Consider the following 23,768-nt stretch of genomic DNA (forward strand, 5'->3'; position numbering starts at 1 on the left):
AGTGTAAAATTGAGACTAGTCACACAAAATCAATACAATATTAATTAATGACAGAACCCATTAAACATGTAACACAGAGGAATGTGTCAGGAGAATACTTCACTTCATGAAAACATTACTCAGTACAAGTTCATTTTACATTTCCCTTTCTTGCAAAGCGGTAAACCTGTTTAATGTTGGAGTAATTACTAAAGCACATCGGTGTCAAAACTTCTGGACAGTTGAAATGCAAACAGGTCTCACTCTTCGAGGAAAATGGCCGCTCCCCCACCAGGCTTGGACACAAACAGACTGTGCTTCTCCAGAGCCGCTCGCTGTGGATCAGGCGTGTAGTACAGCTCCCGAACCTTCTGCAGGAAAGACTCCACCTTCTCACTGGGCACCATGGAAACAGCACAGCCTCCCCAGCCTGCTCCAGTGAGACGTGAGCCCACAGCCCCGGACTGCCTACAGCCACAGAAAACAAACCCTTCAGTTTCTAACAGAAAACATCAACGTTAAATAGAAAAATGTGTTTGTAGCATTCATTGGTTAATCTACCTTACACCGCCATGCAATAGTCAGTATAGTATAGCACTTCAGTGGAACAATTAAGTGAATGGAGCCATTTTGGTAAATGGTAAATGGACTGTACTTATATATGTAAAGCGCTTTTATCCAATGTGCTTTACAATGGCCTTACCAATGGAGGCAGCTGCCCTGCAAGGTGCTAGCCTGCTCATTGGAAGCAATTTAGGGTTCAGTGTCTTGCCCTTGCATTTTCTAGTTACAGGCATATGTCTTACAGGCATACGTCCACCAGTTGGTCGAGTTCTGGACAGCTGCACTCGTACAGATCTCTGCAGCTCGCGTGGCTCTGGCTCATCAGCTCTCCTAACAGCTGCACGGCCCCGGCGGGCGCAGCTTCACACACGCTCTTAAACTGGAGCACACGCGCTGCCTCGCCGTACACATGCCTGGCACGCTGGAACAGCTTGAAGTGGGTCACTGCCAACGAGGGGAGAAGAGAGGTGTATGCAGAAGGTACAATCAGACATCGGGGTCTGGACATGCTGCCTGCCTGTTAAACATGAACCAAATAAAGCACACAAATCCACATCTTTATCCTGAATAGAGTTGCAAAATTCTGGGAATATTCAGACTTCCCATGGGAATTAATGGGAATTAATGGAATACCGAGAATAAACTGAAAAACTGAATGTATTCCGGTAAATTCTCATAAATCTACAGTATATTCCCATTAATTCCCAAAAATTCTGGGAAGTTTGTGAATATTCCCGGAACTCTAATCCTGACTCATCAAATTGATGAAGTACTTTTGAGTTTTCCAATGAACGCAAGTTGTCAAGTGTTGCCACTGGCAGTCCCTCACCATGCTGAGTGTTGGCGCTGAGCAGGTCTTTGCAGAGCTGCTCCGTGGTGATGCCCAGGGTCTTACAGACCTCCTCTCTGCTGTAGGGCTGTGGGTGTAGGACCTCCTCCACCAGGCCCAGCATATCCTCCAGGGAGGCGTCCAGCTCCGTCTGGACCTGGGCCAGCTTCAGAAGCCTGCTCCACTCCAGGCCCCGGGCCTTGGCCAGCATCTGAGTTCACACCAGGCTACTCAGATCACACTGCATTGCAGCTCCACACACTGAATTTATCTCCTTAGCCTACTGTTAATCATTACACATGACATTTACAGTCCTGTATTTCTATCATTCTTAAATGTTGGGAGCATTGATATTGACTCAGTGTCAAGATTATAGGGTTGCAAAATTCCGGGAATATTCAGAAACATCCCATGGGAATTAACAGGAATGTATGGGAATTAACAGGGAATAAACTGGAAAATATAATTAATTCCCATGAATTCCTATTGAGAATGTTGGAAAGTTTGTGAATATTCCCGGAATTTTGCAACCCTACATGATTGATCATTGGGATTGCAGAAACAACACTAGATCACCTTGGTGGCTATCCGGCACTCCACCACACGGATGTTGAAGTGAGACGAGGCGGCTTTGTTCATCTCCTTACAGCAGTTAGAGATCACAAACACAGCTCCCTCAGGGAGACTGATGTCAGTGGCTCGCAGAGGGTTGAACTCAATGAGCTTTGCCTGAGACACAACAACCGACAGGCATCTTAACAAGCCGCTCGAATCGACTGTAGATTTCTGTGAAATATTTATTCAATACGTTGACTGCGCGGGCGCCGAGAATGGCGAATGGTGTTTTGGTGTCACTGTCCCGTCTTTTCCTGCACCCTGTCTAATGTTAGTCTGTCTAATGTTATCTCCATCAGTGTTATGCACCATTGACCCAAACAAATTCCTAGTATGTATAAACTACCATGGCAATCAACTGATTCTGATCATCATAATTCATTTTATGTAGTACAATGGCTTTGGTACTTAGGACTTTCAATTATATTGTCAGTTCTATTGTTCCAGCACTGTCAATGGTTGCTTACAGTTCCTTCCTCTGCCAGGAATGAGATGGACTGGTCCATGCCCCCTCCCTCAGTGCCAATGTAGTGCTCACATTTGGCACAGATCTCAGCAAGCTCCACCTGGAGGACAGAGGAGGCATTGAGTGACATGTAATAATATTATTTTGGATTAATATGACACTTTCCATTTGAATTGAAACATTCACAAAAATGGCATTACCTTAGAGAGGGACTTGTGGTTAGCCTCCATTGTTAAGAGACCTGCACAGCACACCAGGGCGCTCGAACTGGAGAGTCCGGAACTGGGAGGGATGGTCCCGTCCACAACACACCGCATCCCAGCCAAAGGAGATATCCCCAAGTGCTCCTAGTGACAAACAATTGTACAATGCCCTACGTTATTAATGTTGAATATGGTTCATTCCATAATCATGTAGTCATGGTACCAGCAGGGGGATTCCAGGCCTAGTCAACACCTCACCTGAATCCCTTTAACACCACACAGGAAGTAATAATGCCACTGGGGGTTGTCTCTGTCTATACTGATGTCCTCAGTAGAGACAGTGAAATCCCTGTAAAACAATTACAATAATATTTGTAATTCAAAAGAGCCATTTAGGAAATGAATAACAATCCCACTTTAGGTTTTGTCAAGAAATCTTACGTGTATTGGGGATTTGCATTGGCCAACTGGATTGTTCGGGAGTCGTTGACTGTGACAGCTGCTAGAATATTCTGTTCAATAGCCATTGGAAGCACAGCATAGCCACAGTAGTCGATGTGCTCTCCTGATAATCAAGCAATACAGAGAGATAATGAGATACAGTTGTGTTTTGCTCACGTGGACAGCTGAAATGCCTTTATGAGGTGTTCCTCTGACCTATTAGATTCACCCTTCCAGGAGCACATGCATAAAACAGAGGGGCCTCTCCATACATCTTCTGAAAGGCCTTTTTCAAGTTTTGCAACCTGCACAGGAAAATGAATATAGCCTGCAGCAGTGCACTCTCAACTACAGGCAGCAACTGTCAAAAACAACCTGAAAACTCATAATGTTGGTAACCAGCTGAAACAATCTGTGTAGGCTACATTTGTAAATTGTTAAGTTATAATGCTTCAACTTACGGCTCAGAGATCAACTTCATCACTCACTCACCTTTCATTTGCTGTCGTCACAATATGTAACTTCGGCGGATATGTTGCCATTTTAAATAAAAAATCTGACAAAGCTGCAGGTAGCTTTTTTTGTTAAAATGCGTTCACTGCAACTTGCATTTACTGTAGGTGTTTATGAGTGCAACACCAACGTTATCAGCTGACTGTCATAAGAGGATCCCGGATATATTGGATAGGCTACAGCTGATCCAAGATCAGTTCTGCCAACTGAAGTTCTAGCCTTTTAACTCTAGGTTTAAGAATGTAACTGACTCTGAGACGACTTTAGCTAGAAGGGTGATACAAAGTGGCCAACTTGCAAATACGGAAGAGACTGAAAATCAGGGCTAGTTCAAATGAATCAGGTGGCGCTAGCACTGCGGAGGATGACGTATCGGCCTCAGCGTCTGCGAACCTCCTCCTCCTGGCTGTGGAGACTTTTGACTGCAAGCTGCTGTCTGGCCGGTTAGCTTGGGAGATAGCTAAGATGTCTGATATGGAAGATGACTTTATGTGCGATGATGAGGAAGATTATGATCTGGTAAACTCTTGCAATGGATACAAATACCCACGGTTGTCTCGACAATCGCAAGTTTACAGTGCGCATATGACGTTACAACAGTAACATCAGCTAGTGCTAATGATGCTAGTCAACTAGCTAACGTTAGCAGCTGGGGCTTGCTAGTTATCAGGCAAACTATTGTTTGTGATTATTAGCCATGTACAATTTGCAGTTACTTCATTTTGTAACTGTGAAATGATCACGCTGTGTGACAGTTATCTAAAGTTAGCTAATGTAACCATCTTAGCTGCACATATTTGACTTGCAGCTGGTTAGCATTGACTTTCAGCTGTCTAGCAGAGTAGCACAATGACAGATATACTTAGTATTACTAACCCTAGCCAATGTGTCATATACCATTTCAGGAATATTCGGAAGACAGCAACTCGGAGCCCAATGTTGATTTGGAGAATCAGTATTATAACTCAAAGGCCCTGAAGGAAGATGATCCGAAGGCAGCTCTCTGTAGCTTTCAGAAGGTGAGCAAGCAATATTGTCAATTCTAAAATCTGGCATGACAGAATATTGACGGTGTCAAAACTGGTGATGTTTTGTCTCTGATTTACACCCAGGTGCTGGAACTTGAAGGTGAAAAAGGAGAATGGGGGTTCAAAGCCTTAAAACAAATGATAAAGATTAACTTTAAACTGGTAAGTGTACTGTACATGTCTGCCTTCCTTGTGGACCAAACTAATATCCTGGTCACTATAAAATGGCATATTATTATTCTATGTGCTAAAATACAATCTTCAAATGGCTTTTGTTTTTTTTAATCAACAGACAAACTTTCCTGAAATGATGAATAGGTACAAACAGCTTTTGACCTACATCCGTAGTGCAGTTACAAGAAACTACTCGGAGAAGTCCATCAATTCCATCCTTGATTACATCTCAACATCAAAGCAGGTATTGCTTAGTAATATGAAGAACAATGAATGAATGAATTTATTTCACAGATTTTAAAGTACATAGGTTTAAAAATCCTATTTGGCCACAACTGTCGCGTATTACATTGTAGAGGAATTACACACAATAAAGTTATTGAGTTTAAGTAAACTGTTACAGCAATCGTCTGCACAGGCAACCCTCAAAGTACAAAAGCATTAAAACATAAACTCATACATTCCCAAAACATTCTTACATAAACACGTAAGACATTAATGACACAACAACATACATACAAAATATACTGCTTCCCATATTAATTCAACCATCCCCAAGAATTGTTCAGTTATTGCTTGTCAATATGTTGTTATTTTCAAAGGAAAGACCAGACTCGGGATTGTGCAGAGTAGGCATAAACTTTACTCGGCTTTGTTGTCTTACAGATGGACTTGCTGCAGGAGTTTTATGAAACAACATTGGATGCATTGAAAGATGCCAAAAACGACAGGCTGTGGTTTAAAACCAACACAAAGGTATGTTGAAGCCTATTAATTGCGCAGTCAACAATGGTGGTTACTTCATGTTACTTCATGTTATCATAAGCATATATTACCAATACAATTGCAATACAATGCATATCTATGTATGAATGAAAGTGCAGACAGATCTTGTGTGGTTGTTACTAATTTTCTGTGGTCGTTATCAAGCTTGGGAAGTTGTACCTGGAAAGAGAAGAATATGGGAAGCTTCAGAAGATCCTCAGGCAACTGCACCAGTCATGTCAGGTAGAGAAGCACTCATTAATGCAAAAACCTGTCTCATCATAAAGGACCTGTATCTTGTGTGTGAAGTTATCTGGAGCCTTTGGGGTTTTTTTGTAGACAGATGATGGGGAGGATGACCTCAAGAAAGGAACCCAGTTACTGGAGATCTACGCCCTGGAGATTCAGATGTATACGGCACAGAAGAACAACAAGAAACTGAAGGCCCTTTATGAACAGTCATTACACATCAAGTCTGCCATCCCTCATCCCCTCATAATGGGAGTAATCAGAGGTAAATGCCCCTTCAAAAAGTACTGTTTGTGTACCATTTACAGTATGTACCAAAAGTACCCATTTATGTACCATTTACCAACAACACAGTTCAATGTATCGCCTAACCATCACAGCTTTTGCGTGTTCTATAGCCTCAGTTATTATCTTAAGCACCTATTGTATTTATATTTTGCTACTCTTGCACTTTGGCTTTAGCACTAGATTATTCCCTTAGTCACTTGTTTAGAAAGGAGATGCACTTTGAGTTCTGGCAAGTAGTAGTACACTGACTACCTATGTTAAATGCTATTATTGTAAGTCATTTTGGATAAAAGCGTTTGCTAAATGACCGTTGTGTAATGTAATATTTTCAAGGAAACAATTACAGTATTGTTCACCATGCTCTCTTCTAGAGTGTGGAGGGAAAATGCATCTGAGAGAAGGGGAATTTGAGAAAGCGCACACAGACTTCTTTGAAGCTTTCAAAAATTACGATGAATCCGGAAGCCCAAGAAGAACCACCTGCTTGAAGTACCTGGTGTTGGCCAATATGCTGATGAAATCTGGAATCAACCCATTTGACTCCCAAGAGGTGATTTCATGATACCTATACATCTCAATTTACAACAGTGGATGAATAATGTGGTCATTTACAAATGAAATCATGCCAGACACTGAATATGCATTGTACATATTGTCAGCTACGGTATATTTTCAGGGCAGTTTAGTAACCTATGTTACGTTATCTGTTTCTGTCCAGGCCAAACCATATAAAAATGACCCAGACATTCTTGCCATGACAAACTTGGTAAGGTAAGGATGTGTATCATTTACTTTTCTCAAATGGCTATTCTAAATCAACAATTATAGTTTTCTTTTGCAGCGTGTTGATATAGCTCATACTTTCCCCAAATTGTTCTTGGTATTATACTTTTGTCCCTAGTGCCTACCAGAACAATGACATCACAGAGTTTGAGAAAATTCTGAAGACGAATCACAGCAACATAATGGATGATCCATTCATAAGAGAACACATAGAGGGTATGTTAATATGCTTCTTATAACAGATGCTAGTGTGAATTAGACATTTCTTTTCATGTTATTGAGGTACCTTTCTCTTTTTTTCTTTACCTTTCTTTGAGGTGCATTGCTTTTCATGTAATTGAGGTACTATCAACTTATCATTGATCATTGCTATTTTCTGTGCCATGAAATCAATTATTTTCTGACTTTTGTCTTGCAGAATTATTAAGAAACATCAGAACACAAGTCCTTATTAAGCTTATTAAGCCATACACCAGAATACACATCCCTTTTATCTCGAAGGTAAGGTCACTGTAAGATCAGTTTACTCAAAAAATGGCTCATTTTGAAAATAAAACCACAGCCCTTGTTGGTGTGCTGAAATAAATGTATTGCCTCCTCAAGGAATTAAACATTGATGTGGCAGATGTTGAGAGTTTGCTTGTGCAGTGCATTCTAGACAGGTAAGTTGAAATGTAACTATTATTTATTACGATAAATAGAATTATCATTTCCTATCTCAGTAATTTTCAACTTTTATCGTGTTCATAAAAGAAAACATACATTTAAGTGATGGTGTAGTGGGAAGTGTATAACTTGCATGTATTCTCTGATTGGTATTTGTTTTACCACACCTTTTAGCACAATCAACGGCAGAATCGACCAAGTCAATCAACTTCTGGAGCTGGACCACCAAAAGAGGGGAGGAGCCAGATACACAGCTTTGGATAAATGGACAAATCAGTTGAACACACTTAACCAGGCCATTGTCAGCAAACTGGCCTGACGTTTTAAATTCACACATACATGTGTCCTATAGAGGATGGAGTATGGTTATTGCTCACACAGTTGTAGACCTCGTGTAATTCACTGTTTGGGAGAGGTGAATGAGTCTGGCTGGAGTCTGGAGCCAGTTTGTGTTTCACTGATAGTCAACAGATTATAATTTCCTCGAGACTTATGAAAAATGCGTATTATGTATGATCTTTGAAGGTATTTTGACAATGTAAGCTGCCTGAATTTGATTTTATTGTACAGAACACCATGTTTGTTTTGTCATATCGTTTCTGGAAATGTATAATACTGATGTCGGACTTGTCCCCTATGAAAAAAGGTCCTGCCCTTCAAAATGTTGAGTTTTCAGAATGCTCCACATTTAGTACCTCCCCAAAAACCTCTAATGGGAAACAGAGGCAGTGCTTTGTTTCTGAATATAAAATAAAAGGTACTATCTAGAGGTTTAATTGAGTGTGTGTGTGTGTGTGTGTGTGTGTGTGTGTGTGCGCGCGCGCGTGCGTGCGTGCGTGCGTGCGTGCGTGGTGGGGGTTCAGTTCAAGCCTACAACATGTTACGGTTTATGCCAGACAAGCTGTCGCAGGAGGCGCAGCCAATCACAGACCGAGTGCATTGCCGCTGTTTCGGCGCGCGCTTTCAAAGCCAAGGGGCGGGGCCACAGTGGTCCTCACGGAGCAACAGGAAGTCAACTAGAAACCAGCAAGAGATGGCTATAACTAGCTAAATACCACTATTTATTTCAGCTAGCAAAGTAGCTGTCTAAACTTTATTCATGTGGTAAGGCTCATATCACCGTCATATAACCCAATAGACTCGTCGGGACAGTTCTTTAGAGCTTTCTAGATGCTTGGTACTTGTTTACTACTGTAGTGTTGCCATGATGCTAGCAATCCAGCCCAGCTAGCTAACTTACCTAGCCTATATTACCTAGCCATCTAGAGTGAAATCTCCAGTCGGTAACGTTAAAGAGCGAGGTGGCTAGCAAGGTAGCATATGCTACATGGATCACACGTTTATATTTGTAGCCTATAACTAGCGACTAGCTAGGTTAGTCAGCAAGCCAACCAAGTTCGCAGGCTAACTAAGCTACTAGTAATGTCATCTAGTTTACAAAGAAAGTGACAGCGGATACCCCCCACACCCACTTTTCGATAAAAGGTAAGTTCATTGTGGGCGAGCCGTCTCTGGTTTATTGGCTTGAGTAGTATTTATTCATTTTAAACTTTGGCATGTATTAACTACGTGACAATGTTTCTTTGACTTGCAGTTGTCCTGTCTGCCTCACAATCTGCACTCCCATCATCATGTCAATTGACTTTGATAGTGCAGCCCTACAAACCCAGCACGAGGAGGAGGAATATGACCAGGAGGACTACGCACGAGAGCAAGAGGTGCGAACATATTTAATTCATGCCCCCCATCTAATTAACAAACATAACTACTCTCTCCCCCTTCAGTATTCTCATGGTGCACTGTCCCTTCTTGTCCTTTAACCGTGTATAATGTCTCCATCAGTGTTACTTATGCACCATCGACCTAAACAAATTACTAGTATGTGTAAACTACCATGGTAATAAACCGATTCGGATAGGTAACATTAAGCTACATTGTATAAGTGTGTGTATTGATAACTGAATCCAGTGCCCTAGCAAGGTGTGTCTGCATGCAGATTTATTTGTTGCCGTTGCCAGGCAGCAAGCTACCTTTGCACAACCAGTGGACAACTGTTGCATGATGGGAATGAATTCCATATTTTCCCCAAGTCCTATTGTGGGTGTCTTACATTTGAACTGTTGTTGTTGTGGCTTTATTTTCCAGTAACACCATTATAATGATACATGTTTAGTACTGTATATATTTTTTTATTTGGATACTCTTGCACTTTGGCTTTAGCACTAGATCATGCTCTTACTCACTTGTTTAGAAAGGAGATGCACTACTGAGTTCTGGCGACTAGTACTGACTTCCTATGCTAAATGCAGTTATTTTAAGTTATTTTAAGTTAAGTTAATCGTCGTAATAGTTGTTTAAGCGCTGGCTAAATGACTGTAATGTTATATATAGCTGCTTATTTTATCAGAGATGAATGGTTGTGATTCTTGTTCAAATTATAGAGAGGAAGGATGCATACACCCAAGAGTGTGACCCTTGCTCACCAAATTCAAAGTCTGTTTCGTGAATGAATCAGACCCCGCTGGGGACTGTTTTCCTGGTCCCGGGCTTCACCTGCACTGCTGTGTGTTTCAGTCACAGACACAGGCTGAGCATAACCTTGCGGTGAATGTCTGCATTGTATGGCTTTGATTTTCTTGCAGCAGTTAAGAGTAGATAGGAGGGTCCTTTCTTCAGAACTGTTACACCTGCCGGGAACACGGTATTTCTAGTGCTTAGATATTTTTTCCTGATATTTTTTTTTTTTTTAGACTTCCTTAGTATTGTGCTTTATCATTGGGCCCTCCATGTATGGGCTTTTGCTTTTTCAGGTGTCCTGCCTGCTCCAATCAGAGGCAGGCATGCTGTTACTCACTTCTCAGCAATCTGCTGTACCCTGAACCTGTGTTATTATTGGCTCAGTGAACCTGTCAGGTGTGTCTCACTGAAACTAACTCTGCCCTATATTTTCTTATTGGTTGCTTCATATTGCTCTCAACGTTAGTACCGATTTTGTATTTGAATTGAGCAAGCATTTCTGGATCTTGAGCCATTGAATGGATTATTTGTAGAATTGAAGGCACTGATCGCTTTGATTTTGGCAAATTTTGTGTAGGTCGTAGCTCTGCGCGCACTTCCAACAAGTCGGTCAAGTGGAACATGTTTGTCAATGGCGATCAGAAATGTTTCTGCTCCAGTTAACCCATCTATATGGTTCATCCAGACAATGGGGTTCTATGGGACCAAAACGCAGAAGTGCCAGGGCGAGCCAGGGGCCTGCTGTACGCGCTGTGGGCGTTTCATACAGAGGCTCCTCTATGCACAGGACTAGACGCATGTGCCCTGGTAGCTGAGGTGATTGTGCCTTTTCGGTTGGTTCATGCCTGGGTGGGCCATGGGTCCTGCTGGGGAGGACACGGTGGTGGAGGCGGTGAGGAGCATTCGACAGTCCTTGTGGGACGTAAGTTTAACTGGCTCTTTTTTAGGGGGGGGGTTGTTTCTCTACTCAGGGCTTAGGGGCTGCATGCGCATATCAATGGCTGTCAGGGAAACCTGTTGTGGTGGAAGTCTGAAATATTCGGGGTCTGCGGCTGACATATTGGAGAGTTTTTGACTTCAGTTCAGGATGTGCTAGTTTTTTTTCCTCAAGATAGTTTTGTTTTCAGGTCAGGCTGTGACCTTTCGAGTAGCAGTCTGAGATGTGAGGATTTCCTCTTCCTTAGATAGATACAGAATATGCTGTGGAAAGTAGCGAATATACATAAAAGAGAACAAGGAATGTATACAGTATGCATACAATATAGAATATATATACTGTACATGCATACATACATGCAGTCTGTATAAATGTGTATAATGATGACCATACATACATACTGTACATACAAACATACATACAGACTGTATAAATATGTATAATAATAATAATCATATATACATGTATACATGGCGTGCACACAACCACACAGATAGTTTTACTCTTAGCTGTGGCTAAGTGCGACTGGCCCTTAACTGTTTCTTCTGTGTCAATTTATTACCCTGTTGCCAAGCAACCTGGGTGAGTCATCTTCATGTGTCGTTGTATTTTAATGTGCAGTTGCACAAGCTGCTGACAGACCTTCCAGATGACATGCTGGAGGATAGCAGGGACTCCTCCCCAGAGCTAGATCACTCTGCCTGCAGCAACCATGACCCAGGCAACAGGTAGCGCTCTCATATTCATATTAACACATCGCGCCCTGTGACACTTCTCAAATACTAGATATTATTATGGGTTGTATGCTTACATTGGATTGATCTTTATGGGCCTTAATAAGCCTGCATTTGTATATTTTGTACTTTTTTCTTGATCTCCTAGCCAGCAGCCCGCATGGCCCCAACAAACGGTCAAATGCTCTGATCACCAAAGACCTGGCTCACATGAAGAGGTGGGGCGTTTGTCCACAAGCAGTTTTCTTTTCTGTGGACAGTAGATATGTTCTATATCACTACACGTTAGTCACATTGTTGGTGTCAGTGAATTGATTTTGTCTACATCATTTGTTTCTCTGGAGAACTATGAGGATAATTATGACCAAGGCTCCTACCACGATGAGTACGCATACGAAGACGGAGCTGTGCGAATCAACGGCGTCGCCGGTCACCCTCAAAGCCAGGCTCCACCCCATACCTGGAACCAGCAAGGGCAAGAGTACCAGTACAACCACGGGGACTACACGTATTGCAGTGTTGGTACAGAGAAGTCTGCAGCCAGCAATGATTTCTCCCCAGGGGAGGGGTACGAACATGAACCATGTGCACACAGAGCTCCTCAACCCGCAGAGGTGTACCGAGGAGGAGGGGGGCAGAGGGACGAGCAGAGCAGAGATCAAAACAGCGCAAAGAACCATTTTCAAGTGGGTTCTGTATTCTGTTTTGGACTAAGGACTATGACAGTATAATAAATTCACGTTTTCTTTTTATGTCAGAAATATTATTTTCCCTCCTTTTAGAATTTTGAGAGTGGGGAACCAGGGGACAGAATGTGGGATCCTTACAAAGCCAGCTACAAGCCGTACCAAGCTGCCAGCCAGCCCACCATGTTCCAGCCAGAGACCGCCCAGCAGGACGGCCACTACGACCAGCTGCAGAGGGACTTCCTGGACTCGGCTCAGGGTGAGGCGTAATTACCTTACTGTGTCAGTATCCATGCAAAAATCTCTTGGAATTACTGCGTTCTATGGCTGATGTAAACTCGATGCGTTTCAGATACTGTAGATAATCAGCAGCTTGCTCAGGTGCAGATTTTGAACAAGGCCCAGTTGAGACAAATCGAAGACCTGGAGCACAAACTCGAGGATTCGAGGCGCAATATGAGATACTTGGAGCATCAGTTTGCGATTGTGAAAGGTATGTCGCAGACGTACGTACAACTTGTTGCGTTGTCTCACAAGTTTGTAAGCCTATTAAACTGGCCAATGCATGTGCTAATCTATGCTCTGTCTCCCAGACGAGAAGGAGGGTTTGGCAGTGAGCCTGAAGGAGTCCAGTCGGCTGATTGAGGAGACCAAGGAGCGAGAGGGTCATCTGACGAACGACGTCAAGTCCCTGGAGCTGCAGGTCCAGACGCTGACAGAGAGGGATCGTGAAGTACGTTATTACGCTCGCTGAGATGACTTCCAGCAATATTCGACTATGTTTAATGGGGTGGCGAGCTGCATGAACACGATGGAAAGATGAAAAATGAGAAGAGAGTCATAGTTTGGTCGTGCGCATGTGTGACTAGAATGTGAAGAAGCAGCGTGTGGCAGAGGCAGCCGTGGCAAGCCTGCAGCAGCAGATGACGGAGCTGTGTCGGTCCGACACGCTGTCCAGAGCGCGGGAGCAGCACGACAGGGACCTGTCCGTCGTGAGGGAGCAGCACGAGGCCAAGCTGCTGGTCCTGCAGCAGAAGCTGGACTCCTGCTCTCAGGCCCTGGAAGAGCAGGTCAGTGTCGGTCCAAGAGTACTGGACCCATGAATTATTCCACTCCAAATGTTAAGCGCAATCTCTGATTATACACAGTGCTGATTCAAATTTAAACACAACAACAAAACAGAATGTATTTGTCCCTGACATGAAAATGATAATTTTTTATGGTTTATAGTTTAGGCCCGGATTACATTAATGCATATTTGCATGGCTTTGTATTCGAACCGTGAAAACGATCCACGATTACATGGGAGTTTTGGGAAGATTGAAGGCAACGCAGCTCCGGCTTTCTAGCCCAAATACGCCACTCAGGGCATATTCCAAGGCCTCACGATTCAAGGGTTGTTATCGCCGGGGTAGTGTAATTGCTAGGCGCAAATGGAGGAAAATGCATGTTTTTTTTTCCGGCGAATACGCATTATTGTAATCCAAGCCTTAAAGAGTTTTTCTGAAGTGTTTCGAGCTGGTCTGTTGTGTTGTTGTTGTTGTCGTCAGGCGGAGGTCGGCCAGAGACTACGGGAGCAGGTGAAGCAGCTGGAGCGGCAGAGGGAGGAGGAGCAGGTGGAGAGAGCTGGAGTCGTCAACACCCTCACCCAGCGCCTGGAGGAGAGCCAGCAGCAGTGTGCCAAGCTGCTCCAAACAGGTCTTCTTCTGTCAGATCTGCTGTCCAACTAACCTCCTGTTTAATCAACATAGACATTTGATTTTTTTTTTTAAGAAAAAAAGAAGCACTCTGTCATTATTTAAAGAGTAAAAGAAAGGTTTAGAAGGAAAAATTTACATAGATAGAGATATTGTGTGCCTGCTTGATTGGCTTGAATTAACATGAAGCATTTGTTTATTCTGTAGGCTCTGTCCTGGAGATGAGTCAGATGCAAATCAAACTCCAGCAAGCCCAATCAGCCAAGACCCTGAGTGAAAACATGAACCAAGTCTTACAGGTTGGTCAAATGTTCATGTTTCATTGGTTGATTTTAATGGTAAATCAGTGCTAGGCTAAAACTCTTCTCTCTCTCTCTCTCTCTCTCTCTCTCTTCCTCTTCATTCATTCATTCATAAGGACGACCTGAGGGAACTGAAGGAGCAGATCTCTCTGTACGAGTCCGCGGTCAAACACGGAGCCCTCACGCTGGACCTCAACGGGGATTGGGAAGACCAGCTGTCAGAGTCCTGCGTGGATCTGGGAATCAAGAAAGCAAACTGGAAAAACGGAAGACTTCACAGGTATGCTGCGGCGCATTCGGAAAACAGATGGATGGATGGATAGATAAATAGATAGAAAGAAGCCTTTATTTAGACAGGGAAGAACACACTGAGACCTTGGCTGCAGTTTCCCAGAAGCATCGTAGCGCTACGTTCATCGTAAGCTACGGCGTTCATCGTAGCGCTACGATGAACGTAGCGCTACGATGCCTCTGGGAAACTGCAGCCAAGGTCTCAGCTTCAGCCCAGGTCTCTTTTACGGACGTACCCTGCTTAGAAACAGCATAATTATACAGCGATAGCTGCGTCTTCCTGAATTCCTCACGTCCCTGTGTGTGTTTTTGTTTTTTTTGTTGTTTACCGTGGTCAGCTCTCCGCTGGCCGAGCTGGTGGACCCCAAGCTGCCCAGGGAGGAGGCGCTGCGTGAGCTGAGGGCGGAGCTGCAGCGCTGCTTGGCCAGTCTGAGGGGGAAGAGGCAGAGGATCGGACAGCTGCAGGAGCAGCTGCAGGGCTCCCAGGGCCGCGTGGACGAGCTGCAGGCCCAGCTGGACCGGGCCCAGCTCACCAACACCACCACCACCATCACCACAGCCACGGTGAGGACGCCTGCTTTTTAACACAAGTCGAGCATGGAGTAGGTTGGTGTGTTGGAATGCTTGTTATGTTACGTTGTTGCCTTTTTTTTGTGTGGGTGCATGATGAATTTTTGTCTCTGTCCTACAGATTAGAGGAGCCAGCTCAGAGAAGCACATGGACCTCAGCGCAGCTTCCCAGAAAGAACTCTTGAGATTGCAGGAGGACCAAAAACGTTTACAGGAGCATGTAGAGGTTAGAATCCGTCAGGGTTATCATTCATAAGGTGTCTCATCTATTTTCTTGTGGTGAATTACCAATGGGATGTTTCTCTTTCTGTCCCAAATGTAGATATTAGAAAAGAAGAACAAGGAGCTCAAGCAGAGCGAGGAGAAGGTGAGGTCTGCCAACACAGAGCTGTGCACCAAGATGAGGGAGATGATCCAGGAGCTGGACCAGGAGAAGCAGGAGGCCGCTGAGAGGTGAGGAGTCATGGAGGATGATTGAGAGAGATGGAGGATGATGGAGAGAGATGGGTGATGGAGAGAGATGGAGGATGGGGAGAGATGAATTAATCACATGACCCGAGGGGGGGGGGAGGGGTCTTTATTCCGCCAAACAGTGAGTGGCACGGTGACACGGCACACAGCACATGCAATTTTCGGGGGTTGCCAGTGGAAATTGTTCACTGCATTTGTCCCATCCAAGCCGTCCTCCAGGGGCAACCAGGAGCAGTGGGCAGCCGTCGTTCATAGTGCCGTTTTTTCGTATTGGGTTCTTTGGGAGGAAAACCTTGCAAACATGGGGAGAACATGCAAACTCTGCATGTTCTTGCTGTGCTCAACTAGAGACTGAAGACCTTTATCCAGGTTTCTTTGGTGAAAGTGAGTGGAAAGAATTTGAGAGAAGAACCTGCATTGCAGAACCAATCCAACATCTTTAGGGCAGTGTTTTGTTTTGATTCTCCACTCCAGTTTGTTTGGAGGACATCATTTCCTGTAAGGCGCAACCTTCACCCTATTGGAGACGTCAGCAGTGGCTCTGATTGGTAGCGTCGGTTTTCGGCGCCATTCTAGCAACAATTTTCAATGGAGATGTCTCCAGACTTATGGAGGCGGAGATCTCCCAAGTCTGCTATCGCGAAACTATGAATGTTTCTGAGTGGTCGGAAAAGTCGTTTCAGAGCAAACTAACGTTTCTGCTTACTCTTAATGAGTAGCCTAGTCACACGTCATTCGCATGTAAACATTAGTTCATGTCCCAACAGACATTTAACCCAGGGCTAGTAGAACTGCAGTGTGAACCATATAACCCTGGGCTCAGGTTAACCCTGGGTTAACAATGTGTGTATGAAAAGGGTCTAAGTTAACCCAGGGTTAACTCTTAGCCCAGGGCTAAGGATAGCCCTAGGCTAAGAATATGCAGTGTGAAAAGCCCGTTAGTGTCCTGATGTGTCCGTGTCTGTCGCCTTGTTCAGGTATGAGCGGACCCAGCAGCAGTTCAGGGACGACGTGGTGAACCGGGTCCGAGCAGAGCTGACCGTGGAGCACGCGGCTCAGGTCGAACAGCTCACAGCAGAGCACCAGCAACAGATCCAGCAACTACAGTAAGAACGCACGCGTACTGTACTCTCTTAACACGGAAGGTCACACCCCCACCGACTGTCTTTTGTACTCCTGTCCGTCATCCCCAATGTTTTGTCGTTCTGCCCAGATCCAAACTCTCCGAGGTCAATGGGGAGATGCTGGCCGTGCAGGAGTGCTACATCTCTGTCTGCAAGGAGAAGGACAAGCTGGAGGTGAACCTGCACAGCAGAATGGAGGAGGAGGAGGCAAAGATGAGAGAGAATGAGGTACAATATTCACAGAATGTCACATTTTATGTTGTGGGCAGAGTCCAAAACTAACATTTTGGCTTACCAGCTAACTGGCTGATAAAAAAATAAAAATAATGTGCCAGCCAGATTTTTAACCAGCAATTGGCTAGTAAATATAGTTAATTTTGCCCCCTGGTTGTGGGGAACAGCTGGTTCTGATGGAGTTCTGTGATTCTCAGCTGAAGATGAGGGAGGAGAGCAGTGCGTCCCTCGAGATGCTGAGGACGGAGCTAGAGAGCCAGCATCAGACGGCAGTGGAACAGCTCAAAGCCCTCTGGTCCAAAGAGCAGAAGAGTGAAGTCCAACAGCGGGTCCAGTCCCAGCTGGCCTCAGCCAGGGCCGTGTGGCAGGAGGAACGGGAACAGGTGTCTGTCCTCACAGCAAGAGCGTGTCAGTACTGCCCCCTCATGGACAAGTGGTGCAGTTGCGTGATCATATATGATTTCTCCTCCTGCCGTGCAGACGGAGAGGGCCTGGGCTGAGAGGCTGGAGGAGGCCAGGAGACGGCCTCACGCGGAGACCCGGGACGAGGCCTCGCAGACCGACGACGACCAGGCCGGCCCGGACAGCCTCAGCAGGGAGGAGCTGGAGTCCGCGCTCAACGCAGAGAGACTGAGGCTGCTGCGGGAGGCCAATGCGGCCCAACGCAGGGCAGTGGAGGAGGTCAGGAAACACGTCCAGAGAGAGCTGCAGGAGAAACACCTGGAGGACATGGCCAAACAGGTTTGGAACATTCTAGGTATTTCTTCTTCTAAACTCAACTGGTCTATTGTTTGTTTGCTGTATCTAACATCTAACACAAATGAGCTACTCACGGCCTGTCCACTGTCCCTCTCTCCGGACTTTCCTCGGACACGGGTATCCGCAGGGGTCCTGGACAGACCGCGACAAGGACGGATAATTTACGTTTTGGCTAATTTTAACATAAAATACTGATCCGAGCCGACAGCCAATAGAAATACCACTCTGAATAGAACCCCGCCCCCAGCGTTCCAGCTGCCTACAATGGACTAAATGGCCAATTTCTCAGAGGGGTATCAGAACTAGTGCCATTGATAAGTTTATTAGGCTCAAGAAGACCCCTCCCCCCTGTACTAGGGAGACCTGGGAGACGTGTGTTGGCCACAAGGGCAGTTATAATGGTGTTGGACTGTCTCTGTTAGGTTGAAGGTGCAGTGACCAGAGCCTACAGCCGCTGGCTTGAAGACCTCCCCTCTCTGCCAGAGTACAAAGCCAATCTCCAGAGAGAGAGAGAGAAGTGGGAGGAACTCCATGAGCAACGTGTTCAAGAGCAGGTAGAACGACAACAAAATTCATCATTTAGTTTCACGTTGCGCTTCGTGTATTAATTCATCCCAGCGTTTCCCTGTTGGGTAAGGGGCAGCTCGTGACCCGTGACTCCCTCTCTCTGAACACGGCAGGCGGCCGCAGAGGAGCAGAGGCGCGGGGCCGGGCCGGAGGAGCAGAGGAGGAGAGTGGAGGAGCTGGAGGAGGAGCTGGCGTCGTCGCGGAGCCAGCTGGAGCGCGTGTGGGGGGAGCAGGCCGCCCTGCTGAAGGCGGAGCTGGCCGCGGCCCGGGCGGCCTGGGACGGGGACCGGCAGCGCGAGGCGTCCTCCCTTCGAGCCCGCCACGAGCAGGAGCGCGGCGAGCTGGAGCGGAGTCTGCAGCAGGCCCTGCTGCGGGCCCGGGAGGAGTTCGAGCGGCAGCGGGAGCAGCTGGCTGCGCAGAAGGAGGCGGAGCTGCAGCGGGCCCTGAGGGAGCGGCGGGAGGAGTGGACGGCGCAGCAGGAGAGCAGGGGCCAGGCGGCCAGGCGGCAGGGCAGGGAGGAGGCCCTGCAGGAGCTCCGCGCCGGGCTGGCCGAGGTCCGCGGCCGGCTCCTGGGAGACGGCCCCACGCAGCAGCAGACCAGCGGAGGGGAGGAGGAGAGGAGGGACAGCGGGCCTGCCAAGGAGGGGACCGTGAGGCGCGTCCTCCAAACGGAGTGCCAAGACATGCTCTCCACAGCAGTAGCCCAGGCCAAGAAAGAGTGGAAAAGAGTGAGCATAGTTGAATGTTTACCCTAGTTCATTCTGAGCTACGCCTTCTGGTTTATATTAACTCACAGCACACTGTTGTTGGCTGCCTTTTTTCTTGGCTGCCCCTGATGAATATGGTGTTCCATCAACTCTCAACTGTTTCATAACTAGTGTTCCGTCACTGTGTTTAAATGCACTGTCCTGTACACCATGATGGTGTCTTATCTGCTGTAGATCAATGACCCTGACTGATGTGGTTTATGGCCGTGATCCCCCCCTCCCCCTTCAGGTAAACGAGGAGAGGCTTGGTCGCGCGTTGAGAGACGCCCAGGAGTGTCATGAGAGAGAAATCACCCACATCCACAGTATGTGGGATTTTATTTCCCAATGTTGTCTTAATCCGCTTCTTGAATTCATTAATTCATTCATTGTGTTAAATCTATCACTCGATGTTGAAGCACGGCCCAAACCGGCACAGCTTTCTCCCAGCTGAAGTGCTACTTCTCCTGCATCCATCAGGGACCATATCTTGTTCTCGCCCTCTTCCAGACACAGTGTCCCAGAGAGGAGAGGAGGGCCGCTGTGGGAAGCAGTGCGCAGAGACCGTGGCCAAGCTGCAGAAGAAGAACCAGGACCTGCAGAGGCACCTGGAGAAGGCCTGTCGTCAGCTCCAGCACACGGTCCGAGAGAACAAGGCTAGCACGCAGCGTCTGAAAGGTAACTCTCCTACAGATTGGGGTGGGGGGTGGGCTGTGCTGGGGTTTGACCTACTAATTGACTTACTGTTTTTTTTTTTTTTTTTTTTAAACAATGTGGAGGGATGAGAGATGATTAACTTGATCTCGTCTAGGGTTGCAACATTCCAGGAATATTCACAAACTTCCCAAAATTCCTAACGGACATTTATGGGAATTGACAGGAATAAACGGATCATTTATGGGAATTAATGGGATTAAAAAAATAAAAAAAACGTTTCCCAGTTTATTCACATTAATTCCTGTTAATTCCCACGGGAAGTTTGTGAATATTCCCTGAATTTGCAACCTTAATCTCACCCCCTTCCCCTCCGCTCCCCAGATGAGCACGAGACCTTACGAAAGGAAAAGGAAGACCACCTGCTGAGACTGGAGGAAGTGAAAAGATCATCAGCGCAGGAAGCCTCTGGGTGGGTAAAATGACAAATAAATATTGCTTTAAATGTCATATTTACATGTACAGTGAAATGCAGGACTCGAACCTGTGGACCCTGAGATTGAGCCTCATGCTCTCCTGACTGGACTAGCCGGGAAGCAGGTAGACTCTGCTGTGACGTCTGAAGATATGAGGGACTTGTCAGTTGGTTTCTATCTTCTTTGACCGGAAATGACTTCTGTGTGTGTTTGAATGATCGAATTCTCACCAATGTGATGAAGTGAATTCCTATTCTCTACAGTGGTTCTGATAACCTTCAGGCTGGCCTTGAGGAGATGAAGGAACAATACATGAGAGCTATTGGAAAAATCCGAGGTCAGTTGTGTGTTCCTGTTCTCATGATGCAGTCCTACAGTATGGCTTGTGGAAAGTCTCAGACCCTGCACTCCTAGTGACCTATTGACCCCGTTAGTTGTGTGAACTGTGTCTTCAGCACAGCCGAACAAACGTACAATTGTGTTTTGTGTGGGCTGCGCTTGTCAGGGGACATGCTGCGCTACCTCCAGGAGAGTAAGGAGCGGGCGTCCGAGATGATCCGCGTGGAGGTGCAGCGCGAGAGGCAGGACACGGCCAGGAGGATGCGCCGCTACTACCTGACCTGTCTCCAGGAGCTGCTCGACGAGGGAGGCCAGACCACAGGGTGAGGGCTTCCCGCCGGGCGCGGTCCTTCCTCTGCGCCCACCTCGCGGCGCTGCGCCGGAATAGGAGTATATCTGTCTATTCAGGTCAGAGGAGCACACGCCAAGCGTTGCTCTGACGATAATAACGGCGAAAGGCTGCTTTTTCTGTGCCAAAACCTCTGTTGTCTGAACGGGGCCCTTGGTGTGTCCTCCTCCTCAGAGCTGAGAAGATGATCCTCAGTGCTGCGAGCAAGCTGACGGCCATGGCCCGAGTCCTGGAGACCCCCGCCAAGAGAAAACCAGCAAAGACCCACAGCTTACACAGTATGTGGTTTAATACACATACTGTATGAGGTGAAACAAAATCATATATCAAGTTATTTTTATATATATATATATATTAGGGCTGTCAAATGATTTTTTAAAGTAAATCATTGAAAATATGACAAAAGGTGGCTTTAGAAGTCAATATTTTATTATTATTTCAAATTATCTTAGGCTGTGTCAGGGTTTCAAATAACTCCAAATAAATAATTTGCCTCTCAATTAGGCTACAAAATAGCCTATCACTTAGACTTATTTATTTTTTAGCCTATCGCCTAGGCTAATAATTAAACTTTAGAGGGCCAAGCAAAGTCTGATAATCTGCCTCCACGAATTCCACCATCTTGTTTGATTGAAGGCAATGATGCTTTTGTGTGACATACGACATAGCCTCATTAAGGTCCGACTGTGCCACCTAGAGCTGGACGAAATCGATAATGTTCATTTTTATCGACGTGTTAATGTTTGCATAAATATATACAGTATATATATGTAATTATCGCATATTGTCAGGTTCATCATCGAATACCAAAGCTGCCACTGAAAACAATCCTGCTGGGAGTTCTGTGTCCATTAGACACCGGCCTCCTGAAACTTCAGCCCCCGAGACCAGGTGTGAGAAGAGGACGGCTGGGGGTAAGGCATACGATAAACATGACCCCACTACTGTAGCGAAGACCAGGACTAAGCCCCCGAGCAGAGCCCTCCGCCAGGACCCTTTCAGCTCTCCAGCACACCACCTCTCTCTCAAAGCCTCTCACCAGACAGAGAAGGCCTTCCCGACAGATTTCACCTCCGCTAACGTGACCCTGAGAAACCAGAGCAGAGAGGCATACCTGCAGGGCATGGACTCTGGTAAAGCAGACCATCCTGTCGCATCAGAGCTCCAGAGGAAGCCTTTCCTCATCCGGGAGACTCCCGTCAGAGACCAGGGACAGAGCGACTGGAGTTCAGTTAGCAACGCCTCACTCGGGGACGCCTTTGTCCCCACGCACTCCCACCGCGGCAGAGAAACGGAGAGCGTCAGACCCTGTCCTCTGTCCGCGGCCTCCTTGGGCGACCTGGGAGATTTCGGAGTTTTCACCGCTGAAGACTCTGACGTGACTGTTTACAAAGAGGTGGCCGGCGTCCCGTCCTTGGCGTTCCCTGGCGTGCGGATGAGCACACGCAGGGAGGCTGTTCCTGGCTCGGAGGGCAACAGGCAGGCGCATGTGTGCTCCAAGAGCCTGTTCTCCGAGCTGAAGCTGCAGCAGGACAGTGGCTTTGACAGTCCGTTCTCTCTACAGAAATAAGATGAGTAGTGCACAGTTTAGGATGTACTTGTTTTAAGCACTCAACCTCATTTCACATTAATCAGATTTTTTTTTGCCGTGGCCTAACTGAACGCTGTCTTGACATTACCACTACTCTGTTCCACACAATGCATCAAGTTTGTGTGCGAGCTTTCCAGGTTGATTCTAGAAGGATGTGTGCATTGAATGCTAACACACAAACTGATTTTTTGTGATGAACAGATAGAAGACTTGTCAGTGTGGAATCCAGTTAGAAGCTGTGTTACTGGTCGCAATCACCAAGTTTCCACAATGTTACAGTTGTTTGAGTGAGTTTTGTCATTGATGTACGAATGGATTTGATAGTAGTTTTTTTTAAATTGTATTTTACTAATTTAAAGTGTTTTATATGAAGTCAATGAGATATGCTGTGTGTATATAAATAAACCTCTTAATCCAATTGTGTTGTGTTTCTTGGTAGATGACAATATGGGACACCATTGCCAGCCTGGTTTGATGTAACCTTTTATTGGGCAGGTCAGTTAAAATATAGCCAGATTTTTTTTCTTATGTTTGTTTAGTGATGGAACCATTAAGACTGGCAGCACAAAGAACGAGTTTTTATTAATTAAATCATTTTGGTAAATGGTGTGGTGGATGAACAATGGAGTCCTGGCACCCCCTGGTGGTTCAAATGTTTTCGGCCACGCCCACCTGTCAATGTGAGTGTCAACAAAAGTGTTTGATGTTTGGACTTTCAGATATTTCACAGGGTTGTCCCCGAGCATAACCATGAGCATGTGAGACCCCCCCCCCACCAGATGTATTTTTCTAATTTAGAAATTTATTTTGAATTATAATTTATTATTTTGTAATCCTCAAGATGTCTAGTAAATAAATGTTGATGTTCCCAACTCGAAATATTGGCCATCTTAGTGGTCATCTTGGATTTCCGTCTAAAATGTAAAATCAACATAACTTTTGAACAAGTGCACAGTAAACATGAACATTTACCAATCTGCATGTCCCTCGATTTACACAATCTAGGGACCAATATCTAAAGATCTAATTCGGCAAAAGTTTGAAAAGTCTGAGATACGGCGAGTCAATGAAGATTGCAGAGGGTGTGGCTTTTCCCATAAAGGTGTATAACTTCTGAACGGTTCGACAAAACAACACCATACATTGTATGCCTATCAACAC

The 23,768-nt window shown here is 45.7% G+C and overlaps 3 protein-coding genes across 3 annotated transcripts; 2 read left to right on the forward strand and 1 right to left on the reverse strand.

Moving 5' to 3' along the window:
- Nucleotides 1-149: 149 nt before the first annotated feature.
- On the reverse strand, nucleotides 150-3,666 carry galk2 (galactokinase 2). Its single transcript, XM_084452642.1, has 10 exons — nucleotides 3,590-3,666; nucleotides 3,314-3,402; nucleotides 3,098-3,221; nucleotides 2,915-3,005; nucleotides 2,654-2,800; nucleotides 2,455-2,553; nucleotides 1,949-2,101; nucleotides 1,373-1,583; nucleotides 786-987; nucleotides 150-447 (listed from the first exon to the last, which is right to left on the reverse strand). Exons 1-10 carry the CDS (start codon nucleotides 3,637-3,639, stop codon nucleotides 240-242), a joined length of 1,374 nt encoding a protein of 457 aa, XP_084308768.1. The 5' UTR covers nucleotides 3,640-3,666; the 3' UTR covers nucleotides 150-239.
- A 304-nt stretch (nucleotides 3,667-3,970) lies between these two features.
- cops2 (COP9 signalosome subunit 2) lies at nucleotides 3,971-8,313 on the forward strand. The gene is made up of 13 exons (XM_084452589.1): nucleotides 3,971-4,129; nucleotides 4,516-4,629; nucleotides 4,723-4,800; nucleotides 4,931-5,056; nucleotides 5,479-5,568; nucleotides 5,743-5,820; nucleotides 5,917-6,091; nucleotides 6,486-6,664; nucleotides 6,833-6,885; nucleotides 7,016-7,113; nucleotides 7,316-7,398; nucleotides 7,501-7,559; nucleotides 7,738-8,313. Exons 1-13 carry the CDS (start codon nucleotides 4,076-4,078, stop codon nucleotides 7,880-7,882), a joined length of 1,332 nt encoding a protein of 443 aa, XP_084308715.1. The 5' UTR covers nucleotides 3,971-4,075; the 3' UTR covers nucleotides 7,883-8,313.
- Nucleotides 8,314-9,194: 881 nt separating this feature from the next.
- Nucleotides 9,195-22,586, forward strand: cep152 (centrosomal protein 152; the record flags this gene model as incomplete). The annotated part of the gene is made up of 27 exons (XM_084452418.1): nucleotides 9,195-9,281; nucleotides 11,639-11,745; nucleotides 11,900-11,969; nucleotides 12,096-12,437; nucleotides 12,534-12,696; nucleotides 12,790-12,930; nucleotides 13,031-13,170; nucleotides 13,307-13,507; nucleotides 13,988-14,135; nucleotides 14,342-14,433; nucleotides 14,553-14,716; nucleotides 15,066-15,291; nucleotides 15,419-15,523; nucleotides 15,620-15,750; nucleotides 16,746-16,874; nucleotides 16,982-17,120; nucleotides 17,294-17,509; nucleotides 17,607-17,867; nucleotides 18,308-18,467; nucleotides 18,576-19,180; nucleotides 19,449-19,524; nucleotides 19,709-19,876; nucleotides 20,237-20,324; nucleotides 20,592-20,665; nucleotides 20,834-20,990; nucleotides 21,191-21,294; nucleotides 21,808-22,586. 27 exons carry the CDS (start codon nucleotides 9,195-9,197, stop codon nucleotides 22,584-22,586), a joined length of 5,073 nt encoding a protein of 1,690 aa, XP_084308544.1.
- Nucleotides 22,587-23,768: the final 1,182 nt, after the last annotated feature.

Source organism: Borostomias antarcticus (genome assembly GCF_949987555.1).
Source record: "Borostomias antarcticus genome assembly, chromosome: 18".
NCBI classification, from domain to species: Eukaryota; Metazoa; Chordata; class Actinopteri; order Stomiiformes; family Stomiidae; genus Borostomias; species Borostomias antarcticus.